General features: G+C 49.0%; 2 protein-coding genes across 2 annotated transcripts in view; one reads left to right on the top strand and one right to left on the bottom strand.

Moving 5' to 3' along the window:
• Nucleotides 1-805: 805 nt before the first annotated feature.
• LOC133059334 (collagen alpha-1(I) chain-like) lies at nucleotides 806-2,227 on the bottom strand. Its single transcript, XM_061146306.1, has one exon. The coding sequence runs from the start codon at nucleotides 2,225-2,227 to the stop codon at nucleotides 806-808; it is 1,422 nt and encodes a 473-aa protein (XP_061002289.1).
• The window catches only part of CDYL (chromodomain Y like), a 93,624-nt gene continuing 72,269 nt past the window's right edge, over nucleotides 2,075-23,429 (top strand). Inside the window, exon 1 of the mRNA XM_061147709.1 lies at nucleotides 2,075-2,249. Within this exon, the coding sequence (XP_061003692.1) occupies nucleotides 2,226-2,249 (24 nt within the window). The 5' untranslated portion in view covers nucleotides 2,075-2,225. The remainder of the gene's footprint in view (nucleotides 2,250-23,429) is intronic.

Below are 23,429 nucleotides of genomic sequence, written 5' to 3'. Positions count from 1 at the left end.
ACCCTGTTTTGTAGGTATAGTGTGGGGGCTGGAGAGTCAAACTTGAAGATGCGATCTGGAAGAAGGTCGTAGTCTAGAAACGGGGGTGGGAGGGAAGAGTGGACAAAACAGAGTCCGCAAAGGTGAGCTCCGAGTGGCTGCGGTGACTCATTCGGTCCTGGAAGTCAGAAGGCTTTGCTTTTGGGGTGACGTCGGAGCAGGAGTTCACGGTTGAATGGGGGAGCATTCCAGGCAGAGGGGGTTGCAGGCGGCGTGGAGACAATGGTGATTCGACTTGAAGTGACTTAAGGGCAGGCGCTGCGCTCGTTCATGGGCGTGGGGACGCTGGAATTCCAATTCACCCAGGTGGGGGTAGCTGCTTTTGTAGGTAGAGGACGGTGTGGCAGGAAGGCCTGCGGGGTCTGTGAGAAGCCTTTTGGTCATTAAACTGCGTACGGGGCACCATCGAATGGGGTTTGAAGAAGGAAACTGGTGGGAGGAGTCTTGTTTTTCGGAGGTCGGTTTCTAGTTCACTGGAGCCGAGGGCACCGGGATCGGGGCGGCCGGGGAAGATGCGCCGGGGACGGCGAGGGCTGGGTTTGATGGGGGCCACGTGAAGCGGCTTGTCCGCAGGGCCCCGCGAGGTCCCCTTCTCCTCGCAGGGAGGCTGCCGGCGGCCGGCCGTTTGGGGCAATCGGGCCACGCAGCTCCTTCCTCGTTCCGCAGCGATGGGGTGACGTCCAGGGTCCCGGCAGGTGTGCCCAGGGGGCCGGCCTACGATGCCCCTCTCCCGCGGCGAGTGCAGGGGGAGCTTGCCCATCGCCGGTCACCGAGCTATCCCCGCCGTCCCCGCCCCGCCCAGGAGAACCACGACTGACAGCCCCGTTCCCTTGGAACCCAGACTTTTCCCCGGAGCCCGGCCCCTCCTCCCAGCTCCTGTTCGGGGGAGGCGGGCGCTCAAGAGGAACAGGGAGGCCCGGCGCGGGGGAAGCTGCGGGCCGGGCGCAGGCGGCCGCGCCCTCGCACCGCCCCGGCCCCCGCCCCCCGGCCTGCCGCCGAGCGGGTGCGCGCTCCGGCTCCGGGTCTTGGCAGCGGCCGCGGGGGAGGCGGGCACGTGGCTGGGCGGGGGCTCCACCTGGCCACGCCGCTGGCCCTCGGCGGGCTGGCCCGGCCCGGACGGGCTCCGCGCGCCACTGCCGTCGGGGTGGCGGGCTACGGGCGCCGGGCGGCGAGGCCCCGAGCCCAGCCTCTGTCCCGCCGGTGTCCGCCCCCGTGCGCGCCGCCGCCCTCTGCCCCCAACGTCGAGGCGGGCGCGCGGCCCGGTCCGACCTCCGCAGGGCCCCGCGCCCCTCAGGCCACGCCCGCCATCAGGCCACGCCCCCGCGCCCCGCGGCCACGCCCCCCACGTCGAGGCGGGCGCGCGGCCCGACCTCCGGAGGTCCCTGGGGCGAGCTCGCCCCGCCCTCGCTCCCGCCCCCCGCGCCGCGACCACGCCCCCCACGTCGAGGCGGGCGCACGACCCGGCCCGACCTCCGGTGGGCCCTGGGGCGAGCAGGCCCCGCCCCCGCGCGCCGCGGCCACGCCCCCCACGTCGAGGCGGGCGCGCGGCCCGGCCCGACCTCCGGAGGGCCCTGGGGCGAGCAGGCCCCGCCCCCGCCCGCGGCCCCGCCCCCGAAGCAGACCCCGCCCCTTCCTGCCAGCCGCTCCCCGCCTGCCCGGCCGCCGGGCCCCAGCGCGGCCTGCCGCTCCCCGCGCCGCCCCGCCCGCCGGCCGCCCCGCCCCGCCCCCCCTCTCCCCCCAGCGCGGGCGGCCCGAAAACCCGGAGCGCGGCTCGGCCGGGCCGGGCGGCCGCACTGGGCATGCTCAGTAGCCGGGGCAGGTTTTTCGGCCGCAAGTAGGAAGCTTTCTGCACTACCGCGGAGAGGGGGAGCCGCGGAGCCCGCGCGCCGCCGTGCACCGCCGCCGCGCCCGCCCCAGCCCGGCCCGGCCCCGCGGCGGCGCGATGAGCCCGAGCCCCAGCCGGCCCGCCGCGGAGTGAGCGCGGCGCGGAGGGCGCGTTGCGCAGCTGCTCCTGCGCACCGACCCGGCCGGCGGCCCGCAGCGGCGGGAGTGAGCGCCCGCCCGCCCGGCGCCTCGCGGAGCAGGAAGCGCAGGCCACGCAGGGACCCGACTGGAACAAAGTGTGGGCCGCCGGCGGCGCGGCGCCTCGCCGGCCCTGCCCCGCGCCGCGCGCCCCGCCGCCCGCCATGGCCTCCGAGGAGCTGTACGAGGTAGCTCCCCTCCCCCGGCCCCCGCCCCGGTCGCGGGTTGCTGGACGGAAGCGCGCGCGCCCGAGTTTGCGGGCCGGGGGGGTCCCGGCCGCGGGGCCGGAGCGCGGACGGGGCCGAAGTGCCGGCGGCGGGGCGCGGGGGCGCCCGGCGGAGCGCTGCGGGGTGTGTGGGGGGGCTTTCGCCTGCGGGGTTGGGGGGCGGGGGGGTGCGGGGACGAGTGCGACTGTCTCCCGACTCTGTTGCCGGCCCGAGCGCTGCCCGACACCGCGCCGAGAGGGCCGAGCGTTGACCGCATGCTCTAATTAGGTTTGGCATTGTGGCCGGAGCCAGGAAATTTAAACCTAACGCGGATCCAACCGTCATTCATTTTTGCGCCGCGGCGGTGCGAGCTTCGAGAAGGGGGCCCCCGTCGGAACCGCGAGTTCTGGGCCACGGGTTTGCCAGCTTCGACTTGGAGCGGTGCGGTTGTCGGTTTGGATCTCCAGGCGTGTCTTGTGCGCCCCGATGTAACTTCTTGACGCGTTGCAAAGTCGACTTCCTGGGGAGTGCCGACGCTTGGAGAGCACTCTGTGCTTTCGGGTGCGTGTTTGTAAATACAGCTTCGTAAGAGATTTCGCTTGTGGATACTCGGTGGGTTCACCTCCGATGTGTTTAGGGACCTGGGTGTTTAGGGACGTAGGGAAGCGTCTGTAACGAGTAGAGCTCCTCTGGCCCCCCGCGATCCCTTAATAAGAAACGGCTGAGCCTTCTGAGGTGTCCTCTCCTGCCGGTGCGTTACCGCCCTTGGCACAGCATGCGGCTGTGTGGTGCCATCCGTGGTGGCCTTCTAGCAACTTTTTGTGAGAAAGTTCTCAGGAGGAGGCTGCCTTCCGTAGAATCCGTGGTCTGCCCGACATTGTACGTGGTCAGTGTACCTTAGCTGGCACTGAAGGTGTGCCATTCTGCTCAAGTCCTTTGCACACTGGCTGTCCCCTCCTGTGTTCAAGATAACTATCTTGGGTCATTTGGGTGTGCGTGCCTACTCAGTCGTGTCCCACTCTTTGCGACCCTTTGGACTGCAACCAGACCAGGCTCCTCAGTCCATGGGATTCTCCAGGCCAGAATAGTGGAGTGGGTGGCCATTTCCTCCTCCAGGGGATATTCCCAACCTAGGAACTGAACTAGAGTCTCCTGCACTGCCAGGAGGATTCTTTACCCCGAGCCACTTGGGAAGCCCCATTTAGTGTACTAAAGGGGGAAAAAACAAAAAAAAAATCTCCTGTTCTCAAGCTTTCTTTCTTTCTAAGAAAGAAAGTGGTGTTTGGGAAAGACCGGGAAGTAGAGGCTGAGACATACAGTTGGGAAAGTACATAGCACAAGGACAGGAGGGATTTTGGTTTCTACATTAGACTGTTGGTGAAGATTTTAGGCCTGAGTGTTGACGCTTTCTTCATTTGTGAGGTTATAAATACACAATTGGGTCACTTGTCCCCTTAGTGTTTGGGTGAGGGTAGCACCTTATACGTGAGTTGTATCTCATGTGTCACAAATTATTCTGAAGACAGCACTTTGAGCACTAGTGCATTATGAACCAAATTTAGTTCTTTGCTTATTCTGTATCTTCAGGTTTTCTGCTCTGGTGGCAGCATTCATTTATAAGTCACCTTCTGTGCAGAGCTTGCGTTCATAGAGCATGTCGTTGAATGCCTGCCCCGTGGAGGTTCCATGGGGAGCCAGGGAGGGATTAGGGATGGGGATGGTTTGTGCCTCCCAAGAGCTTCTGTCGGGAGAACGAAGAACATCGCAGAGGAACGACCCACCTGCACAGCGGAGCTGGTCATTCGGAGTTCTGATTTTGGGAAAAGGTGTTGCAGGGGGTCCAGTTGAGGTGACAGTCGATCCCGTGGTCAGCGTCTTTCCAAGTGAGTTTTCTCACTTCTCCTTTACTTGTAGGCAGCACCGTGTCTATATTAGGATTGCAAGTTTATTTGAAAGTCCTGCGTAGCGATTGAGAGCCTGGATTTGGAGTCAGAAAACCTAGTTTTTGACATCACCTTGAGCAAATTAACCTTGAAAGCTCAGTGTCCTCATCTGTAAAATTGGAATCAAAGCTTCCCTCATAGAGCTGTGAAGTTTAAATGAAAAAAACGTGTAAAGCAGACCCACGGTTCCCAGAGAGAGCGCTCAGAAGGAGATGGTTGTTATTGTGTTTTGACTGATCTAACATGCCTCTCTGAGGTCTGGTTTTGTTTCCAAAGGTATAGAGTTGTCCTGGTTTAATCAAGGCGATATTCCTTGTGAGGCAGTTGGTTGAAGTAAACACTGCCTCTGCCAGGCTGCTTGTCAGGTGGGGAGGGGAATGGTGTGGGAAGCACCAGGCCGCGTTAGTAACCAGTTCCTGGGGCACCAGTTGCCTGGTCTTGTCCAGTTCTGCTTAAATCGAAGAAGAAGTTTCTTGTTTGGGCTCCACCTCCACAATTCCACAGGGATATGTTGGCAGAGAAGAAGTTCAGAGTCTTGCGTTTTGAAGTAACTTGGGATGGTAAGAACAAGGCGTCTCTGTAGCCTCTTGAACTTGGGTGATTTCCTTAACTTTTGTTTTCTCACCTGAAAAGAAATGAGATCTCTGACACTTAGCATGGTTTCTGGTCTGAAGTGACAGGTCCTTGGTCAGTGGTGAAGTGGTGATGGGAGCTGTGCCTCGTGAATACAAAAGAGAGAGAGCCTAGCAAGATGGAAGCAGCATCAGCCTTTCTCAGCATTGAAGAGCTGTTGTTGTTTGAGGGACAGATCTATTTCCCTCCTGCATCTCTAGCAGCTAGGATCAGGGGAGACAGATTTTTCTACATTTACCCATCCTACGATGTCTGTAGTGTACATAAGAAGTTAAGTGTCCTTTAGGTCAGGGATCCACACACTTTCAGAGAAGGCACTGGCACCCCACTCCAGTACTCCTGCCTGGAAAATCCCACGGACGGAGGAGCCTGGTAGGCTGCAGTCCATGGGGTCGCTGAGAGTCGGAAACCACTGAGCCACTCACTTTCACTTTTCACTTTCATGCGTTGGAGAAGGAAATGGCAACCCACTCCAGTGTTCTTGCCTGGAGAACCCCAGGGACAGCGGAGCCTGATGGCCTGTCGTCTGTGGCTTCGCACAGACTGAAGCGACTTAGCAGCAGCAGCCACACACTTTGCTTCGAGGACCAGACAGTTAATACCGGAGACCTTGCAGGCTGGGGCGGGTCTGTTACACCGCTCAGCCCTGGTTCTGTCGCTCAGAAGCATCCACAGGCCAGGCTCCAGGAAAGCTTTCCATGGGTGGTAGAACTCAAATTTCATATAATTTTTACATGTTGTGTAATTGTCTTCCTTTTAAAAAAAAAGAATCACTTGGAAATGTGAAAAAAAAAAAAAATAGAGTCTTAGCCTATGGATTCTACAGAACAGGCAGTGGGCTCGATCAGTCCTGTGGGTCTCAGCGTGCTGACCTCGGTTTTCGATGGTTAGCTGTCCTGGAGGCAAGGTTTGCACGGGGCTGGGGAGCGTGGGGCGTGGGGCGTGGGGCAGTTAAAGGGCTTCTAACCCCAATCCCAGTGCTAGGCTTAGAGCCAGAGTGTGGGTTCCAGTCTTCCCTTCTGGGTCAGGAAGGGAAGAGCTGTGTATCTTAAGTAGCCGAATCTCCCCCAAACGCCCTCATCTGTGAAATGGGAATGAGACCACGGCTCCCGAGAAGAGTGAAGCCTGAGTCACGGTAGCATCTCAGAGCAGTTGGTAACGCTACTCCATGAAACATCTTTATCTTCTTCCATTCTTTAAAAAAAGAAAAGAACCATCACACTCTCAACACCCTGAAAGCAGGCTTTCTTTGCTTTGAGATTTCAAAGTGTCAAGTGAATTGATTTTATCACCAAAGAAAACTGTGAACTTGAGGATCTTAATATATCTAGTGGTCAAATAACCATCAGATTGAGTTCTTGTGGGCTGAGCGAAGAATCGAAAACAATGGAAACAGTATTCTTTTATCTTGATCATTCTTTGTCTCACTGGGTGTGGCTTATTTCCCCCTGAGAACTAGTGTAATAGCTAATTTAAATTTCAGGAAGACCTCAGTTATCTGGTCTTGGCCTTCTGAGAAAATATTTATCCAACACATGCGTGTTTCAGGCAGTCAAAAATGGAAGTAAGCTTTTAAGAATGAAATTACATCTGGTTTATAAAACATATCTTCAGGTTAATTAGTTTGGAATGATAATCAGGATTTGGGGGAGAGTTTAAAGTGATTGGAGTCTTTCTCCTCCCTTTGGGAGAAGATTGTAACCTCTCTCCTGTGCATTGCAAGACTTTTCCGTACACAGTTATCAATCAGATTGTCTGTGTAGTTCGGATGGAAGTCAAACGTCAAGAGACCTTCCATGAGTGTTGGTCAAGATGAGCCAGCATCTGTAGTGTGTGGTTTGTTGGCTCTTATGATTGAGATCCCCTGAAATAAGGAAAGAGAGACCCTAGAGCCTGTATTGCACAGTGAAGTAAGTTAGAGAAAAACAGGTGTCATATATTAAGCATACATACACGAAATTTAGAGAAACGGTACTGATGGACGTCTCTGCAGGGCAGCAGTGGAGACGCAGACAGAGAGAACACACTTGTGGACACAGTGGGGGCAGGATGAATTGAGAGTAGCTTGGGAACATACACACTACCGTATGTGAAACAGCTCGTGGGGATTTGCTCTGTAACACGGGGAGCTCGGCCCTTGGTCCGTGTCAGCCTAGAGAGGTGGGATGGGGTTAGAGGTGGGAGGGAAGTTCAAGAGGGAAGGGACACGCTGCGTCACGTTGCTGTAGGGCAGAAGCCAGGATGACATTGTAAATCAATTATCCTCCAACTAAAAAACATTAAAATAGAGTTATTTGCTGGAATTGATTGTGTGGTAGTAGAGTCACGTGTGTGTGTTTTGAAAATTAACGCAGTCTGTTAAACGTGAATTGACTGAGGGTATTTATGCATTTGCCTGGTCAGGAGGATGAGACATCTCCTATGCGTTTCCTTTGAATTTGCTTCCAGCTCCTGTGTACTTAAGTTTTTCTGTTCTTGCTGTGATACTGAAGATGTCTCATGCTCTATAATGATTTTAACCCCCAAACATATTTTCATGATATGTAGGAAATGCTTCATGAAGTTTTAAGTGTCTGAGCTACATAAAGCCGGGTCTGAATTGAGCTTTTGTAAGGGGTCTTCATTTGTATATTGCGTGTGTGTAGGCACACAGCATTGATGTGGGTCCTATTAAAATGCAGATTCTGGGTCCCAAACCCTAAGTTTGTAATTTGCTGCGTTTGGATGGAGACTAGAATCTCTGCTTCACACACCTTGCTTCTTAAGGGTGGATTTGGGAACCTCTGGATTGCACCGGCCTGTTTCGACAACACGGAGGGGTCGGGATGTGCTTTTGCAGAAGTTGGGCTCCAGGCTCTTTGACTGTTGCTGCCCCTGGTTAACCGAGTCGTTCCAGGAAGGGAGCATTAAACACACTTAGTCGTGAGGTTAAGGACTGTTTCTGTCTTCGTCATTTGGTGTACTTGTCCACCAGGTTGTAAGATTGGTGTGGACTGTCTTTAAGAATTTTTTTCTGGTCATTATTTCCCACAGTTCAGATTTTGCAGTAGTTGTGCTGATTGTTGGATTATGTTTTAAGGATAGAGTGAATTAAAGGAATGACTTAGCTCCAGATTCTTCCTCCCCAGACTTGATGCCCAGGTGTTCCTTTTACACCCAGCCCCTCATTGGCATATATGGTTTTAAGTCTGGGATGGGGAGAATGTGTAACTTTACTGTTTCCCACACAGACTTAACTCTCTCCAGCTTTTTAAACTGGTCAAGGCCTGGGAGGACCCATGTCTGGGGAAGGTCTTTTGCTTTGGTGTGAAAATTTGTTCAAGTCCTAAGAGTTTTTCTGGGGAAGAGGATCAGCAACTTTTTTCTGTTTCTCAGAGGGATCTAGGACTCCCAAAAAAGAATCAAACTTGTTCTTGAGACCTTTGAGCTAAAACTGGGGTTTCACACCCCTTACTGACCACTTTGACGTCATTTTTTTTTGCCAGACTCTGCTCTGCTTCAGCCAGAGCCTGTGGTGCAACGACGCTCAGACCTCATGACTGGGTGTGAGGTTGTATGCTGTTGGTAGTCTGTATGTGACTCTTCTTGGGATTTCCATGAGGCCTGCGGTTGGTATCTCAGCTCCACTTCTGATGGTGCACGGCCTCAGGTGCTATATCGCTGATCCACCCCAGCACTCATGCTGTTCCTTGCAGTGTTCAGCACCCTGTGTGCACAGAACCTCGCCAGGCAGAGCCTTGCTGCTCCGTGCAGACAGTGTTTCTTTAGCTTCACCTGCATCTTTGCCAGTTTCTCTGATTATCAGTCTTATCTCAGAACTTCCATCTGGGTTTTTTTTTTTTTCCCCGCCCCCTTTCTCAAGTATATCCTTCAGAGATTTCTCAAGTGAGGGGTTGTTGGTGGGAAAGTCTCTGGTTTTCTGATTACCTGGAAACGTCTTTATCTTGCCCTCATTTTTATTGAGAAAAAAAATGAGCTCCTTGAGTATTTTCCTTAAGCATCTTGACGCTGTTACTCCCGTGTCCTCTGGCTTCCGCGTTACTGTTGAGGAGGTGGTCGTTGGGTCTGGAGGAGGTCTGCTTTCCGCCTCTGGTGGCCCCGGGGTCCTCTGAGGAGGTGGTCGTCGGTCTGGAGGAGGTCTGCTTTCTGCCTCTGGTGGCCCCGGGGTCCTCTGCTTGTCTTTGGTGTTCTCTCGTCTTAACGGTGTATCTCTCTGTAACTTCCTGTTCATGGGCGGTCTTGATGGATTTCTGCCTTGCTAGTTCTGAAAGACGGTTGGCCGTCTTATCATCTGATCCCACTGGGCTTCTAAAGTCCTCCCCAGAATCCCAAGGGGGTGCTCACTGGCTCTCCCCAAGTCTTATTCTCCTGAAGGCATCTCCTTGCTTCTGTTTTGTTTGCATTCTGGGTATGTCCTTGGATCTCACTTCTGGTTCACTAATGAGCTGTGTCTAATCACCCATTAACTCATCCACCGAGTCTTTCATTTTAGTGGTTGTAGTTTTTGGTTCTAAATATTCTGATCCTCCCCTTCCCCATCAGTCTGGCTGGCTTTCTTCCTCTTTGGGGTTTGTCTGCTTTTATGACTGACTTACTCATTACGGTTGGGTTGGCTTGGAGGAAGTTCCTGGGGCTCATGGATATTTTCCTTGCTTACCGCAAGCCCAGTGAGGTGTTAAGAGTTGTATTTTATTGATGATCTAGTTATTTTGCAGTGAGAGGTCCTTTCTGAAACTTGTTTGCTTTTTTTTTTTTCTTTTTGCCAGACTCTGATTTGGAATTTGTGGTATCACAAGTAGGGATCAAGAACTAGAGCCAACACTTAAGGTTTACTTAAAGATAGAATCCAAAGAAGTGTGAACTGGATTTCAAGGGTAACTCTTTATGCAAATGGACGAAAGAGTTACAGCGTCGAGCCTCTGAAACAGAATGTACAGCACCTTCCCTCTGCCTTCCCACTGCTACGCGCGATTCTTGTCTGACTTCCCTTTGCCTGAGGTCGGCCCGTGGGCTTGGCTGGAGCCGGTGGAGCTGCAGCGGTTGGCCTGCTGGGTCCACCTCTGCCCCCGTCCCTCCCCTCCCTCTGCCAGTGCAGCCTGGCTTCACCTGCTGGGCAGCCCCATCCTCCTTCAGAACCTTATCAGAGGTCATCGTCAGCAGGAAACCTCCCTCCCCTTCAGACACTGTGTGACTCATCTCGTTTTTGTTCTGCACTACTAATAATTTGTATTGCTTAAGCAATACTTATAAGTAAGTAATGTGTAAGTAAAGTAAGCATTACTTCCCAGGTGGCTCAGATGGTAAAGAAACCACCTGCCAACGCAGGAGACCTTGGTTCCATCCCTGGGTCAGGAAGATCCCCTGGAGAAGGGGAGTGGCAGCCCACTCTAGTGTTCTTGCTTGGAAAATGCCATGTAGTCCAAGGAGCCCGGCGGGCTACAGTCCATGGGGTCTCACAGAGTCAGACACGATTTAGGAACTAACAACACCAACAGTGCATTACTTTCTCTAGGTGTTAAATACGATGAATATTTTCTCCTGGAAAGATTGGCTATTTTGGGGGTTTATTTTAGTGCCTCATCTGAGGGTGTGAACGTGGCCAGCCATTAATAATTGCTGACTTTCAGCTGAAATACAAAAGTTATAGTGACTGGAGTTGCATTATTTGAAATTATACCATATATGTGAGAACTGTGCATTTAGGTATCTTGTTTGAAAAGCCATATGGTGTTTTGGAGGAAAGTTATTTCTAAACTTGATACAAATAATTTGAAGGAGAAGTGTGTTCCTGGAAAGAGTATTTGAAACGTTGGCGGCAGCATTTATGTTTACCCTTTGGGTGAAAAGTGTGTGTGTGGGTGGGTGGGGTCTAAGCAATGGTGCTCTCTAGTTGGAGAAGTTAGCACAGTATTTTTGGAATGTCTTTGCCACCTGAGGCTTTCCAGAGGTTGGTAGTTTGCAGCCTGTGTTGGTTGACACCCCCGCTGCCCCACCCCGGGTTGGTTGCAGGTCAGAGGACCTTTGGTTACAGTGGTAATGTTTTTCATCAGTAAATGACTTGGGAGTTCAGAGCAGCCCAGAGTTGCGGGCAGATTGTCTTAGGATGTAACTGACCTGGAAGCCTCAGCTGCTCAGAAAACCAAGAACCAGGCAGAAGACATGCTCCTGACTGTAACAGGTTGTCACGCCCCAGACGCACCGAACGCCCCGGGTCTGTGCTGGAGGCCGATCACCTGTATTTTCGGCATGACACGCTTGGGCTGCCCGGCTTCCTTAGGGAGTGAGGAGCAGAGAGCTGGAAGGGGAGCAGGAGCCACTGCGGGCAGGCGAGCCGACCTGAGGACGCGTGCTCCCGAGACAGGCTGCAGAGGGATGCTGGCGGTGGCATCCGCGTCCGCAGATCACAGGGACCCCTGAGCCCCTCCAGCTGTTGAAGAGCCTGTTTACAGAGAGAAAAGCCCTGGGTTGAAAAGAGCGATCAAAAATGACTTGTAAGACGTTTGGGGATGTAAGCGACAGAGCTCAGTTTAATCCTGTGGTTCGTTCTCCAAAGTGTCCCACTCAGAGGAGAGAGAGCGAACATCGTCATCAGGCGGGGAGGGAAGGGGGTTGCAGGCCTCATCTGGCTTTGAATCCTCTCATCCTCTGGAAACTTCTGTGGAGCCAACAGTGTGTTGCACGGAATGATCTTTGGCTTGACAAGAAGTGTTTTAAGAGTAATTGCCAGTTAATGCTGCTCCATAAATCTTTGGGCCGGTTGATGCTTCGGGAAGACAAGCCGGGAGTTGGTGACTTTGTTGAGCTCCTCACCACCTCTGCACTCCGGGGTAAAGGCAGGGACCAGCCCCGTCACCTTCCGTAACGGCGCTGGGTGGTGGAAGGATTAGCTGATTTTGGTGAAATGTGAATGAGAATATTTGAACTGAATTACCGATAAACATTTTAAGAAAGCTTGTTTCAGCCCTTGTTTTTACCCTTGACGTTTGAAAGACATTTAGCTTCTATCTGAGGTCGTCTGGATGTTGAAGGAAGGGGCAGGGACTGTTTCTGCCTCCCCTGCTTCTCCGAGGGGCGGGGTGCTGGGCCTGGCCTGCCTGCCGCACGCCTCCTGACCCAGGCTGGCCAGAGCCCCCAGGAAACGTCCTGTGTCCCGGGCTCTGTCCTCCCTCCCTCCCTCCCTCCCTCCATCCCGCATCTCCCGTCCCCCGGCCAGGTTGGCCCCTCCAGCCTGATTTCCGTCCTCCGCAGAGAGCCCTTGGAGGCTCCTGACCCAGACAAGCTCTGGCTTGTTGCTCTGCAAGTGGGCGTCCAGCTGCCCCCGTGGCGCACCTCACTTCTCATCCCTGCGGTTCAGAGGGAACCCCCGACCTCCCTGACGCCTCGGGGTCCCGAGGAGGCGGCCCTGGCTCCGGTCCCCCCGCCCCCCGGACTTGGGCCTCTGACTTCCCCCCTCTGGTGAGCGTGCCTTTGCACTCACAGCAACAGGTGAGTGGCTGTCGTGCGATCCCGTAAGGCAGCAGCGGTGCGTGCGGTGGGGGGGCGCTGCCTCGAGCAGGACTCGTGCCTCCCCTCTCGGTGTGTGCAGGTGTGTGCAGGTGGTGGGCGTGCAGACACGCCTCACCCGACCCCACTGGCTTCCGCTCATCCGTGAGAAGGTGGCGTCCCCGGCCACTGTGTACAGGTGTGCAAGTGGTGAGTGTACAGACGCGCCTCACTCGACTCCACTGGCTTCCGCTCATCAATGAGCTTTCTGAGGAAGTAGGAATTCCCAGCTGGGGGAAATGCCGGGGCGACCAGCGCCCCCTTTCTCACCGGCCCGGCTGTATGTGACCTGAGGGCCCCCCCCCCCAAAGGCTCCTCTGAGTCCCCCCGGGGACAGGAGCCCCGGAGAGTGACCCTGAAGCACCCGCTGCCCGAGGAGAAAGGGGCTTGAGCGCCTCGTGTGGGGGCAGGTGGGGTTCTGGGGGCCGAGTGCGCTGCGGGCTGGTGGCCCCGGAGTGGGGCGGGTGCCGCAGGGTCTGTTCTGAAGCGAAGCTCTCGCCTGGTCCCTCTGTCTCCCCGGGTCACGGGATGGGAGCCGAGGCCGTCTCCACCTCCCGCTGCTCTGCTGCGCTCTCCCCCGCCTGCCGCGTCGGGCGGTGTGGTGTTGAACTGTTCACAGAAGTTTGCTGAGAAAACCAAGGGAACAGTAGCACCGCTCTGTCCTTCCAAACCAACTTGTGAACTAAATCCAGCTTCGCTTCCTGCGTATCTGTCCTCCCTCCCCTTTCCCGGAAGGTTCTGTCCCGAGTGGGAGACGGATCTCTCACTCCGGTTGGACGTCATTATCAGTCTAGGACAGGTCATCGGTCAGGTTTCTGCTTGTCTGTTAGTGTAAGAGGTTAGTAATGATACAAAAATGCGGCGAACGTGTGGGGAGGTTTACCTTTCTCCCTCTGGGTTCCATGTACCTTACCGGGGGTTAGCAAAGAGCCATTCGGTTAACATTCTTAAATGATTTATGGGTTTGTTAAAAGTGGCATTTGAAAAATTTCTTCAAAAGAGTTTATAATGATACCCTTTAAATGTGAACCTTGCTTAAACCTTAAAAAAATCTTTCACTTTAAGTTTGGATGAACAGTTAGCCATGACATGGCAGTACTGTCTATGTATATGTAGGTGGTGCCCGTGATAAAGAATCCGCCTGCTAGTGCAAGAGATATAAGAGACGCGGGTTCGATCCCTAGGTCAGGAAGATCCCCTGGAGGAGGGAATAGTGACCCACTCCAGTGTTCTTGCCTGGAGAATCCCATGGACAGAGGAGCCTGGCGGGCTGCAGTCCATGGGGTCACACTGAGTCAGACACGACTGAAGCGTCTTGGCACACATGCAGATCTTCTGCAAAAGCCTTAGGAAAGTTTCTTGGTCTGGGAGGCATTACCCTGGGTGGATTAGGGTTTATGTTAAGGTGTTGGAGGTGATTCTCTAAGACACATGCTAGCTAACACCTTAAAACAAAGAACCCATTAACTATTCTTGCCATGAGGACTGGAGTTTTAAGGGTTTCTTATTTCTTAAACTCTTTATAGTATAAGTTAACAGACGATGGTGGTTCAGTTATAAAAAAAACAAGCAGGATCCTAACCAGCATCCTCCCTTGGTCTCCATCCTTGGGATGACTAAGCAGATGCAGAGAAGACATGACTGAAACAGAATCATTTTCTCAGGTGGCTCCTGGGAGCTCCGGGTAATTACCGGTAGGGTTCCTGTGCCCAGCAGTGAGAAAGTCTTTGTATGGACTTAAAAGTAGTGACTAATTATAGAGTAGAGAATGAACCGGCTTTGTATGAGATTAAGTGAATTTGCCAGGAGCATGAACTTAATGCATCAACACAGATAACAGTTTTTGAATATCACCAAGGATTTTAGGTTGAACAGGTGGCTATAACGAAGCACAAAACATTGATGAAAAGAAAGATCAGAGGTTCCACTTGTCCAGAATTTTGTCCAAAAGAGAATTTGAAAGTGTGCGGGAAACCACTTTTGATTTACAGCATATCACCAACCTAACTCACTAAAACTTTATGGTTTTGAATTACTCTGGTTCTTTCTCAAATTCATTTTTGTGAATTTTTGGCACCATGGGGGATATTCAAAAGACTGTCTGAGGGCAATCCTAAAAGAGGAAAAAGTCTCAAGAATGTTTTGTGTTGTCAGCAGCTTCTTTGAAATAGTTTGGTCTCTTAAGGTCACTTCTGCTTGAATTAGCTGACGCTCGTTTGCCAGGCAGGTGCTTTGAATTTCGTGGTCTCATCACCTTACTCATGGTTTGTACATAAAGGCTCTGTGTATGTCTAAGGAGAAAAAAAGGTGGAAGTCAAAGGGGAAAAAAGGCATCCCATGCTCTAACACCCAGGTTATCCACCACAGGCGGTAGAGGCCCATCATTAGGGACAGCTCTGTGCATAAATGCAGATAGAAGGGTGCATTTACAAGTCACAGTTATTTCATAAAAACAGAATTATATCCGAACTGTTCAGAAGACACATAGACGTTAACACTGAAGGAATCGTGTAGTGTGCTGTAAAAACCTTTTTATGTTAATCGGTCCATTTTTCTTCTGCATTTTTCTTGACTTGTTGAAGTTCTTTGTAATTAAGCCTACTCTTTGTTACTCGTCTTGTAAATATCTGTGTGTGTCCTCACTCTTAAAAGATTTTAAAATCCGTAACATAATCACATATTTCACCCACAAAGTTAATGAAAATTTACATTTTAATGTAATCCAGTTTTTCTTCCTCATTTCATTTCTCGTTTAGGAAATGCTTCCTATCCCCAGGTCACTGTCGTCTTCTCATCCAAAAGTTTTGCCCCTTACGGTGAGAAAGCCCTGCGCTTTGTGTTCGTGGTGTGTGCGGGGATCTGGTGTGTCTGAGCTGTGGATCGTCTGCTGTCTGCGTTTGTTGAACCGGTCACCCTCTTCCCCCCACCTGTCTGCCCCTCTGCCGTGTGTGAAGTTTGTGAGTGTGTGTGCACTCGTGTGCCAGTTTCTTCTGCTCATCAGATGTTTGTCTCGTCCTGATCACACCTGACTGTTGTACTCGGTACGGCTTTACAGTAAGTCTGGGAAACTTGCCCTGCCGGACATGGTGACCTTGTTCTCTTTTCTGAAAGACGGCTCAGCAGTTGGTGGTGGCGCCTTCTTCACTTCCCCGCCAGGCTGGGGTTGCCTGCGGGGGTCCCTCGGTGGCATTGGAGCTGCAGCAGTGGGCCCATGCTCAGCTTCTCGCAGCGGCAGCCAGGGGCTCGGGCTGTGGGCTCATTGTATGTTCATTGTCAGAGAAGGCCCCACTGATAGGGTGATTTGGAACCTGAAAAGGAAGGAATGCCCCTGGAGGCTGGTGTGTCTGGAGCTGGAGAGGCGGCTGGTACGTGAGGTCAGGGTCTGGGGTCCAGGCGGGGGCCCTTTGTAGATGTGCCCAATACTCCGAGTTTGGTCTTTACTGAGGCGGGGAGCCACGGGAGGGGTGACATACTCAAATTCACATTTTTAAAGGGTTGTGTCAGATGCTGTTATATACGGAGAACCAGCTGCGGCAGGCACAGTTGCTCAGGCAGAAGATGCTGGCGTTTGAGACCCAGGGGGCGGCACAGTGGAGTAGTGAGGAGTGATTGCCCCCGAGGATCGGGTGTGACAGAAGGAGGAGAAACGGAAAGAACCCGGGATTTTCGGGCTTGCGTCACTAGAAGAATGGGGTTGGCCAGTTGTTCAGACAGGCGGGACTAGTCAGGGCTCACCTTTTGTTTTATCGCTGGCGAGATCTAAGGGGGTGGATAAGGGTTTTGGACGCGTTAAGTTTGAGATGATGCCTTTTAGACATCCAGGCATGGGTGGGCAGCAGCGGCCGGCGCTACAAGCCTAATGTGTAGGGCACGAGCTTCGGCGGGAGATGCTTTTGGGGGATGTCCGCCTTCAGAGAGCTGGGACGATTCCCCTCACTGACCTGGACTCAGAGTTAGGACGTCTTCATTGGATAAACCTGGGGCTTCTCAGGTGGTAACAGAACTCACCTGCTGGTGCAGGAGATACAAGAGACTCGGGTTCGATCCCTGGGTCAGGAAGATCCCCTGGAGGAGGGCATGGCAGCCCACTCCAGTATTCCTGCCTGGAGGATCCCATGGACAGAGAAGCCTGGCTGGCTACAGTCCATGGGGCCGCAAAGAGTCGGACACGACTGAAGTGAGTCAGCCCCCAAAAAAGCCGGGGAAGGATGGTACCCGGGGAGTGAGTGTAGGTAGAGAAGAGACTCGGAAGTTGATGTCCGGTACATTCCCCTGTAGAGCTGGCGGGGTGGGCGGGATGAAGATGCAGTGAAGGGGACTGAGATGCGGTGTGGGCAGGAAAGCAGGAGAGACAGCGGTGCGCTCAAAGCAGGTGAAGAACATTTGGAGGAGGAGGAAACGACTGTGTGTGTGCCGCTGGGACGACCTAGGACTGACCTTTAGGTTTGGCAGCGGCTGGTGGGGGATCCAGGGGCTACACCTGGCGTGGGCTCCTGAGAGCGTGGGAAAAGAGAGACGGAGGCAGTTCTCAGGACCAGTTTTTCCGAAAGGGAGCCAGGAGGGCCACGTAGGCTCCAGAGTTTGTTTGCTTTAAGATAGAGATTATAGAGTGCTGTATGATGCCGGGGAGGAGCTAATGGGAAGAGAGATGAATGAATCAGGAAGGCGGGGGAGGGTGGAAGCTGCCTCTCTCTCACCCCTCCCCACCTTTTGGTTCTTAACTAATGTTTTATTACCCACATTTAAAAGTTCTTCACAGCCTTTCTTAGATTTATTCAAAGTTGTATTTTCTAACCAGTTAATAATTTGTGCATAGGAAGGCCGATCGCTGTGTCCAGCCACCTTGTTGGACTCATTTGAAAATGTAGTAGATGCTTTTGGATTTATATGTAGGTAATCATCTTGTGGAAATAGGGGTGATCATGTATTTTTTTCTTTTCAAATTTATACCTGCTAGTTGTTAACCTTGTTACTTTGGCTGGGGCCATCAGTACAGTGTTGAGTATCAGTTATAAAAACAAGCATTCTTACTTTAAATTCTGAGAGTTCTATAAAATTTTATTATTAAGGAAAAGCTGTAGATAGTTGCTAAGATACCCTTTTTAAAAAAGAACCTGGTTGAAGTTCTCTTATTTCTAACATGTGAGGAATTCTTAATCCTGAATGGTTAATGAATCGTATGGGATGTGGTTTCTGCATTTATTAGAGATTGTCATTTCACCCCCTCATTCCTTTGACTATTTTAATGTATATTAATGTATTATCTGATGCTAAGCCATCCTTGCATTTCTGGGATAAACGCTAGTCACACTGTATTATTTTATGTGTTGCAGTAGTCCCTTGAAAGAAAGGTAACCAACTTATTGTTTTTTTAAATTATGAAACACTTGCTGAATCTTCGGATTTTCTGTGTTTTGATTTCCTGTTTCTGAAACTTCTACCTGTCCATAAAATCATCTGAACTTCAGTTTGCTTTCAAGATGGAAGAGCTATTTGACTTTGCATTTGAGAATTACTTTGTATTGATTTATTGCTGCTTTCTATTAAGTCAGTTGCAGCCTAAAGTTTTTTATATTAGAGTATTTTAGGATATTTAAAAACCTATAGATACTGGATCTATGATTATCTACCTTGAACATGCTTTTATTTTTTTGTGCCTTTTTCTTACAGATATTTTATCTTACTTGATTCTTTTAAAAGAACCAGTTTTTTATTTTACTGATTCTTTATATCTTTGCTTTCTACTTTATTTCTCGCTCTTGGTTTCCTTCTGCCTTTTGTTCTCTGGTTCTTTTCCTAGCTTCCTGAGTTGAACTTTTAGCTCATGCTGTTCTTTAATGAAGGCTATAAAATTACCTTGTGAGTGCAGCTTTAGCCACATCAATACAAGTTTTATTTTTTAAATCTTAAGTCTCTTTAGATTTTTCTATTTATTTAAAGTAAATTAACCTATTTGTTTGATTAGGATATTTTTTTTTGATGTTTTAAAATCCAAAAAGAATTTAAAAAATTACAGCCCCAAGGATTTTGTCTTATTTTTTGAGTACTTAAATGTACTTAAAATCAAATATTCTTAAAGTGAAATTATTTCTTTACTGTGTGTTTTCTAATTGAATTACCCTGTGGCCAGAGAATGGTCTTTATGAAATTTTAATTCTGGAGGTTTCCTTCTGTGATCTTATAAAAGGGATTAAGTTCAAGATTTGTTTGGTTCAGAGTTCTGTGTGTGTGTGTGTATGTAATGTGTGTGTGTGTGTATATGTACACACACACACAACACACATACATGAACGTGTAAAGAGTTAGGTATTTATCAGGCGCTGACTCTCTGCCCTGCAATGTGTGGTACTCCTTTTAATGAATTTTTCCCTTCAAATTAGTTTTCATATATTGCTACACTAACATGTTTTGGGTAGTATTTTCTAGTCATATCTTTTTCCTTTTTAATTTAAAAAAGTTTGGTTTTATTTAGACGTGTCTCTTGATACCAACATATAGTAAGATTTTTAAAACTTCAGTATGATGTCTTTTATGAGCTTAGTGTTAAGCTTTCTGAACCATTTGGGCTTGTTTAAAATGTTTGCTCTTTTATCCTTTTTTTTTTTTTCCCCCAGTCATTTGTTGGTTTGAGAGGTTTTTCTGTATGGATTGGATATTTATTCATTCTTCTGGTTGGAAGATACAGATTGTTTGTTTGACCTTGTGGTTGCCGTTAATTTCTTTAGAATCTGCTTAACTGTTAATCCGAATGATCAAATCATTCACTGATTTCTTCTGAAATGTGACAGGGACATTGTATTCTCTACCTTTTGAGTATATCTATTCACTGCATCTTATGCTCAATGAGAATGTTTCTTTTCTTTTTAATGTACCAGAAATGGGATGTGCATGCAATAGTTAAGTTTATCTGTCTTCCTTGAGAACATAAAGGACACATAGCTCACTATTCTTCATTGAGATCTCCAACCTCACCTCCACTTGATCAAGATTATTGTCTAGTATTTGTTCTCTTTTAAAAATAAACCAACAATTTTTTTTTTTTTTTAAATCACAAGTTTGAATGTTTGTTTCACTTATCTCTTCCCTTGTATGTGGACTGACCCTGGTGGCTCAGATGGTAAAGTGTCTATCGACAGTGCGGGAGACCTGGGTTCAATCCCTGGGTCGGGAAGATTCCCTGGAGAAGGAAACGTCAACCCACTCCAGTATTCTTGCCTAGAAAATCCCATGGATGGAGGAGCTTGGTGCAGGCTACTGTCCATGGGGTTGCAAAGAGTCGGGCACGACTGAGCGACTTCCCTTTTTTCTCCCTTTTCTTTCTCTTTCTTTCTTTTTTTGAGATATAATTTGGATATCATAGAATTCCTCCTTTTAAAGAGTACAGATCCATGGTTTTTAGTATATTCACACAGTTGTACTCATGTTTAGTCAGTTCAATCCAGCTGTGTCTGACTCTCTGCGACCCCATGGACTTCAGCAAGCCTGGCCTCCCTGTCTGTCACCAGCTCCCGGAGTTTACTCAAGCTCATGTCCATCAGGTCGGTGATGCTATCCAACTATCTCATCCTCTGTCATTCCCTTCTCCTGTCTTCAGTCTTTGCCAGCATCAGGGCCTTTTCCAATGAGTCAGTTGTTCACATCAGGTGGCCAAAGTATTGGAGTTTCAGCTTCAGCATCAGTCCTCTCCAATGAATATTCAGGACTGATTTCCTTTAGGATGGACTGGTTGGATCTCCTTGCAGTCCAAGAGACTTTCAAGAGTCTTCTCCAACACCACGATTCAAAAGCATCAGTCCTTCGGCGCTTAGCTTTCTTTATAGTCCAACTCTCACATCCATACATGACCACTGGAAAAACCATAGCTTTGACTAGACGGACCTTTGTTGGCAAAGTAATGTCCCTCCTTCTTAATATGCTGTGAGGTTGGTCATAACTTTTCTTCCAAGGAGCAAGCATCTTTTAATTTCATGGCTGTAGTCAACATCTGCAGTGATTTTTGGAGCCCCCCAAAATAAAGTCAGCCACTGTTTCCACTGTTTTCCCATCTATTTGCCATAAAGTGATGGGAACAGATGCCATGATCTTCATTTTCTGAATGTTGAGCTTTAAGCCAACTTTTTCACTCTCCTCTTTCACTTTCACAAAGATGCTCTTTAGTTCTTCTTCACTTTCTGCCATAAGGGTGGTGTCATCTGCATATCTGAGGTTATTGATATTTCTCCTGGCAATCTTGATTCCAGCTTGTGCTTCCTCCAGCCCAGCGTTTCTCATGATGGACTCTGCATATAAGTTAAAAAAACAGGGTGACAGTATGCAGCCTTGACGTACTCCTTTCCCGATTTGGAACCGTCTGTTGTTCTATGTCCAGTTCTAACTGTTGCTTCCTGACCTGCATACAGGTTTCTCAGGAGGCAAGTCAGGTGGTCTGGTATTCCCATGTCTTTCAGAATTTTCCAGTCTGTTGTGATCCACACAGTCAAAGGCTTTTGAATAGTCAATCAAGTAGAAGTATATGTTTTTCTGGAACTTTTGCTTTTTCGATGATCCAACGGATATTGGCAGTTTGATATTTGGTTCCTCTGCCTCTTCTAAATCCAGCTTGAACATCAGGAAGTTCATGGTTCATGTACTGTTGAAGCTTGGCTTGGAGAATTTTGAGCATTACTTTGCTAGCGTGTGAGATGAATGCAATTGTGTGGTGGTGTGAGCATTCTTTGGCATTGCCTTTTTTTGGGATTGGAGTGAAAACTGACCTTTTCCAGTCCTGTGGCCACTGCTGAGTTTTCCAAATTTGCTAGCATATTAAGTGCAGCACTTTCACAGAATCATCTTTTAGGATTTGAAATAGCTCAACTGGAATTCCATCACCTGTACTAACTTTGTTCATAGTGATGCTTCCTAAGGCGCACTTGACTTTGCATTCCAGGATGTGTGGCTCTAGGTGAGTGATCACACCATTGTGATTATCTGGGTCATGGTAACTTCTGTACAGTTCTTCTGTGTATTCTTGCCCCCTCTTGTTAATATCTTCTGCTTCTGTTAGGTCAGTACCATTTCTGTACTCATGTGACTGTTACCTAATTTCAGAACATTTCCACACCCCAGAAAGAAGCTCCGTACCCGTTGGCTGTCAGTCCCCACCCTTGGACCCCTGTGAAGCACTAATCTAATTTCTCCATCAGTCTGTCTATACTGGACATTTCAGGTAAATGGGGTCATAGTACAATATGTGGTTTCTCTGCCTGGTTTTCTTTTCTAATAAGCTTATGATTTAGCATAATGTTTTCATGTGTCAGTATATTGTTTCTTTTATGACTGAATAATACGCCATTTTGTGACTAAACCACGTTTTGATCATTCATCATTGATGGATATTTGAGTTATTTCTATTTGTGTGTGTGTTAGGAGTAATCCTGCAGTGAACATTTATGCAGAAGCTTTTATGTAAATATATACTTTCAGTTCTCTTGAATATATATTTAGGGGTAGATTGTATTACATCTTTTAATTATTTTAGCAAGGATTTGAGGTAGTAAATTCTTGACATTTGTACATCTAAAGATAATCTTACTATTGTCATTGTTAATGACTTTTTAGCTGGGAATAGATGTTATTGGTTGACAGTTAAAATTTATTAGCTTTGCAGCTGATGAAAAATCTGCTTCTCTTTTCTTTATAAGTCATCTGAGTTTCTGGTGGTTTAAGATTTCTTACCCATGATAGTTGCATAGTTTTATTACTGAGTCTAAGAGTGGATATGATATACTTTTGATCTGAGTGTGTGAATGATCTGAGGATGTTTGGTCCTTTTAATCTTTGTTACTGCCTTGAGGAATTGTGTCCCTATCTTCATACAGTAAAATAGGTCTGTAGTTTCCTCTTCTTGTTTCATGTCAGAGTTATGTTGGTATCATAAAAAGAGTTATGAAGCATTCCCTTCTCACTTTCTGAAGTTGATTTTGATTCTTTATGAATGTTTACTAGAATTTATCAATGGAACCATCTGAAATTTTCTTTGTGTTGAGTTAGATTATGAATTCACTATTTTTTTTGGTTTTTGTGTTTGTCAAACTTTAAATTTTTCATTTTAATTTTTCTGTTGGTTTTCTGGCTGTATGTCATTGCTGTTTTTTTGAGGCATGTGTAGTGGTTGCTCTCTGGGGACTGCAGAGCGCACTGGGCTTTGCCCCAGTGTAGTTAGCGTCGGCGTTGAGCCGCCTCGGGTGAGGCCCAGAATTTCCTCAGTAGCATATTTCAGTTTCCTCCCTCTTGCGTGTAGTAGTAGCATCATATGTATTTCATCTAAATAGTTTTTCCTGTAGTGTATTTCCATTTCCTCCTCTAATCCTCAGTATTGCCATATGTTACATTTATATACTTTGTAAACTCATTGGTAGTACTGTAATTTTTGCTTTTAAGTTGTCATCTTCTATAGAAGCTAAGAAATTATGTATTATATATATATCTAGTCATCCCTTGGTGTCCATAGGGAATTGGTTGTAAGGCACCCATGCCTAAAGTCTGCAAATACTCAAGTTTCTTATATAAACTGGTGTAGTGCCTTCATATAATCTGTGCACATCCTCCCGTATACTTTAAATCATCTCTAGACGACTTACAATATCCAATAGTGTAAGTGCTATGTAAATGGTGGCCAGTGTGTTACAATTTCAAGTTTTGCTTTTTGGGACTTTCTGGAAGTTTTTTTCCCTGAATATTTTCAACCCACTCTTGGTTGAATAAGTGGGTGTGGAACGTGTGAACACTGTGCTCACACAGTGACTGTTTCCGGCTTTATTTCTTCATGTACATTTAAGTGACCGTCTAGTGTGACTGCCATTCAGACAAGAGAACTTTTTTTTTTTTTTAGCATTTCTTATAGTCACATCTGCTCATGATAAATTGTTTACTGTTAGAAAATGTTCTCGTTTCACCCACAACTTTAAAGAATAGTTTTGCTGGATACTAGAATTCTTGGTTGACAGGTTTTTTTGTTTTTGCTTTTGCTTCCCCCCCACCCTGCCGCCTCCCCTTCTTTGGCAGT

This window comes from Dama dama, chromosome 7 (assembly GCF_033118175.1).
Source record: "Dama dama isolate Ldn47 chromosome 7, ASM3311817v1, whole genome shotgun sequence".
NCBI lineage: Eukaryota > Metazoa > Chordata > Mammalia > Artiodactyla > Cervidae > Dama > Dama dama.
Note: the sequence above shows the minus strand (reverse complement) of the source record. Positions and strands in the feature narration are given on the sequence as shown.

Excerpts from the sequence above, each read along its gene's own strand:
- LOC133059334 (XM_061146306.1), bottom strand. The coding sequence starts at position 2,227 with ATGGCGGGCGGCGGGGCGCGCGGCGCGGGGCAGGGCCGGCGAGGCGCC.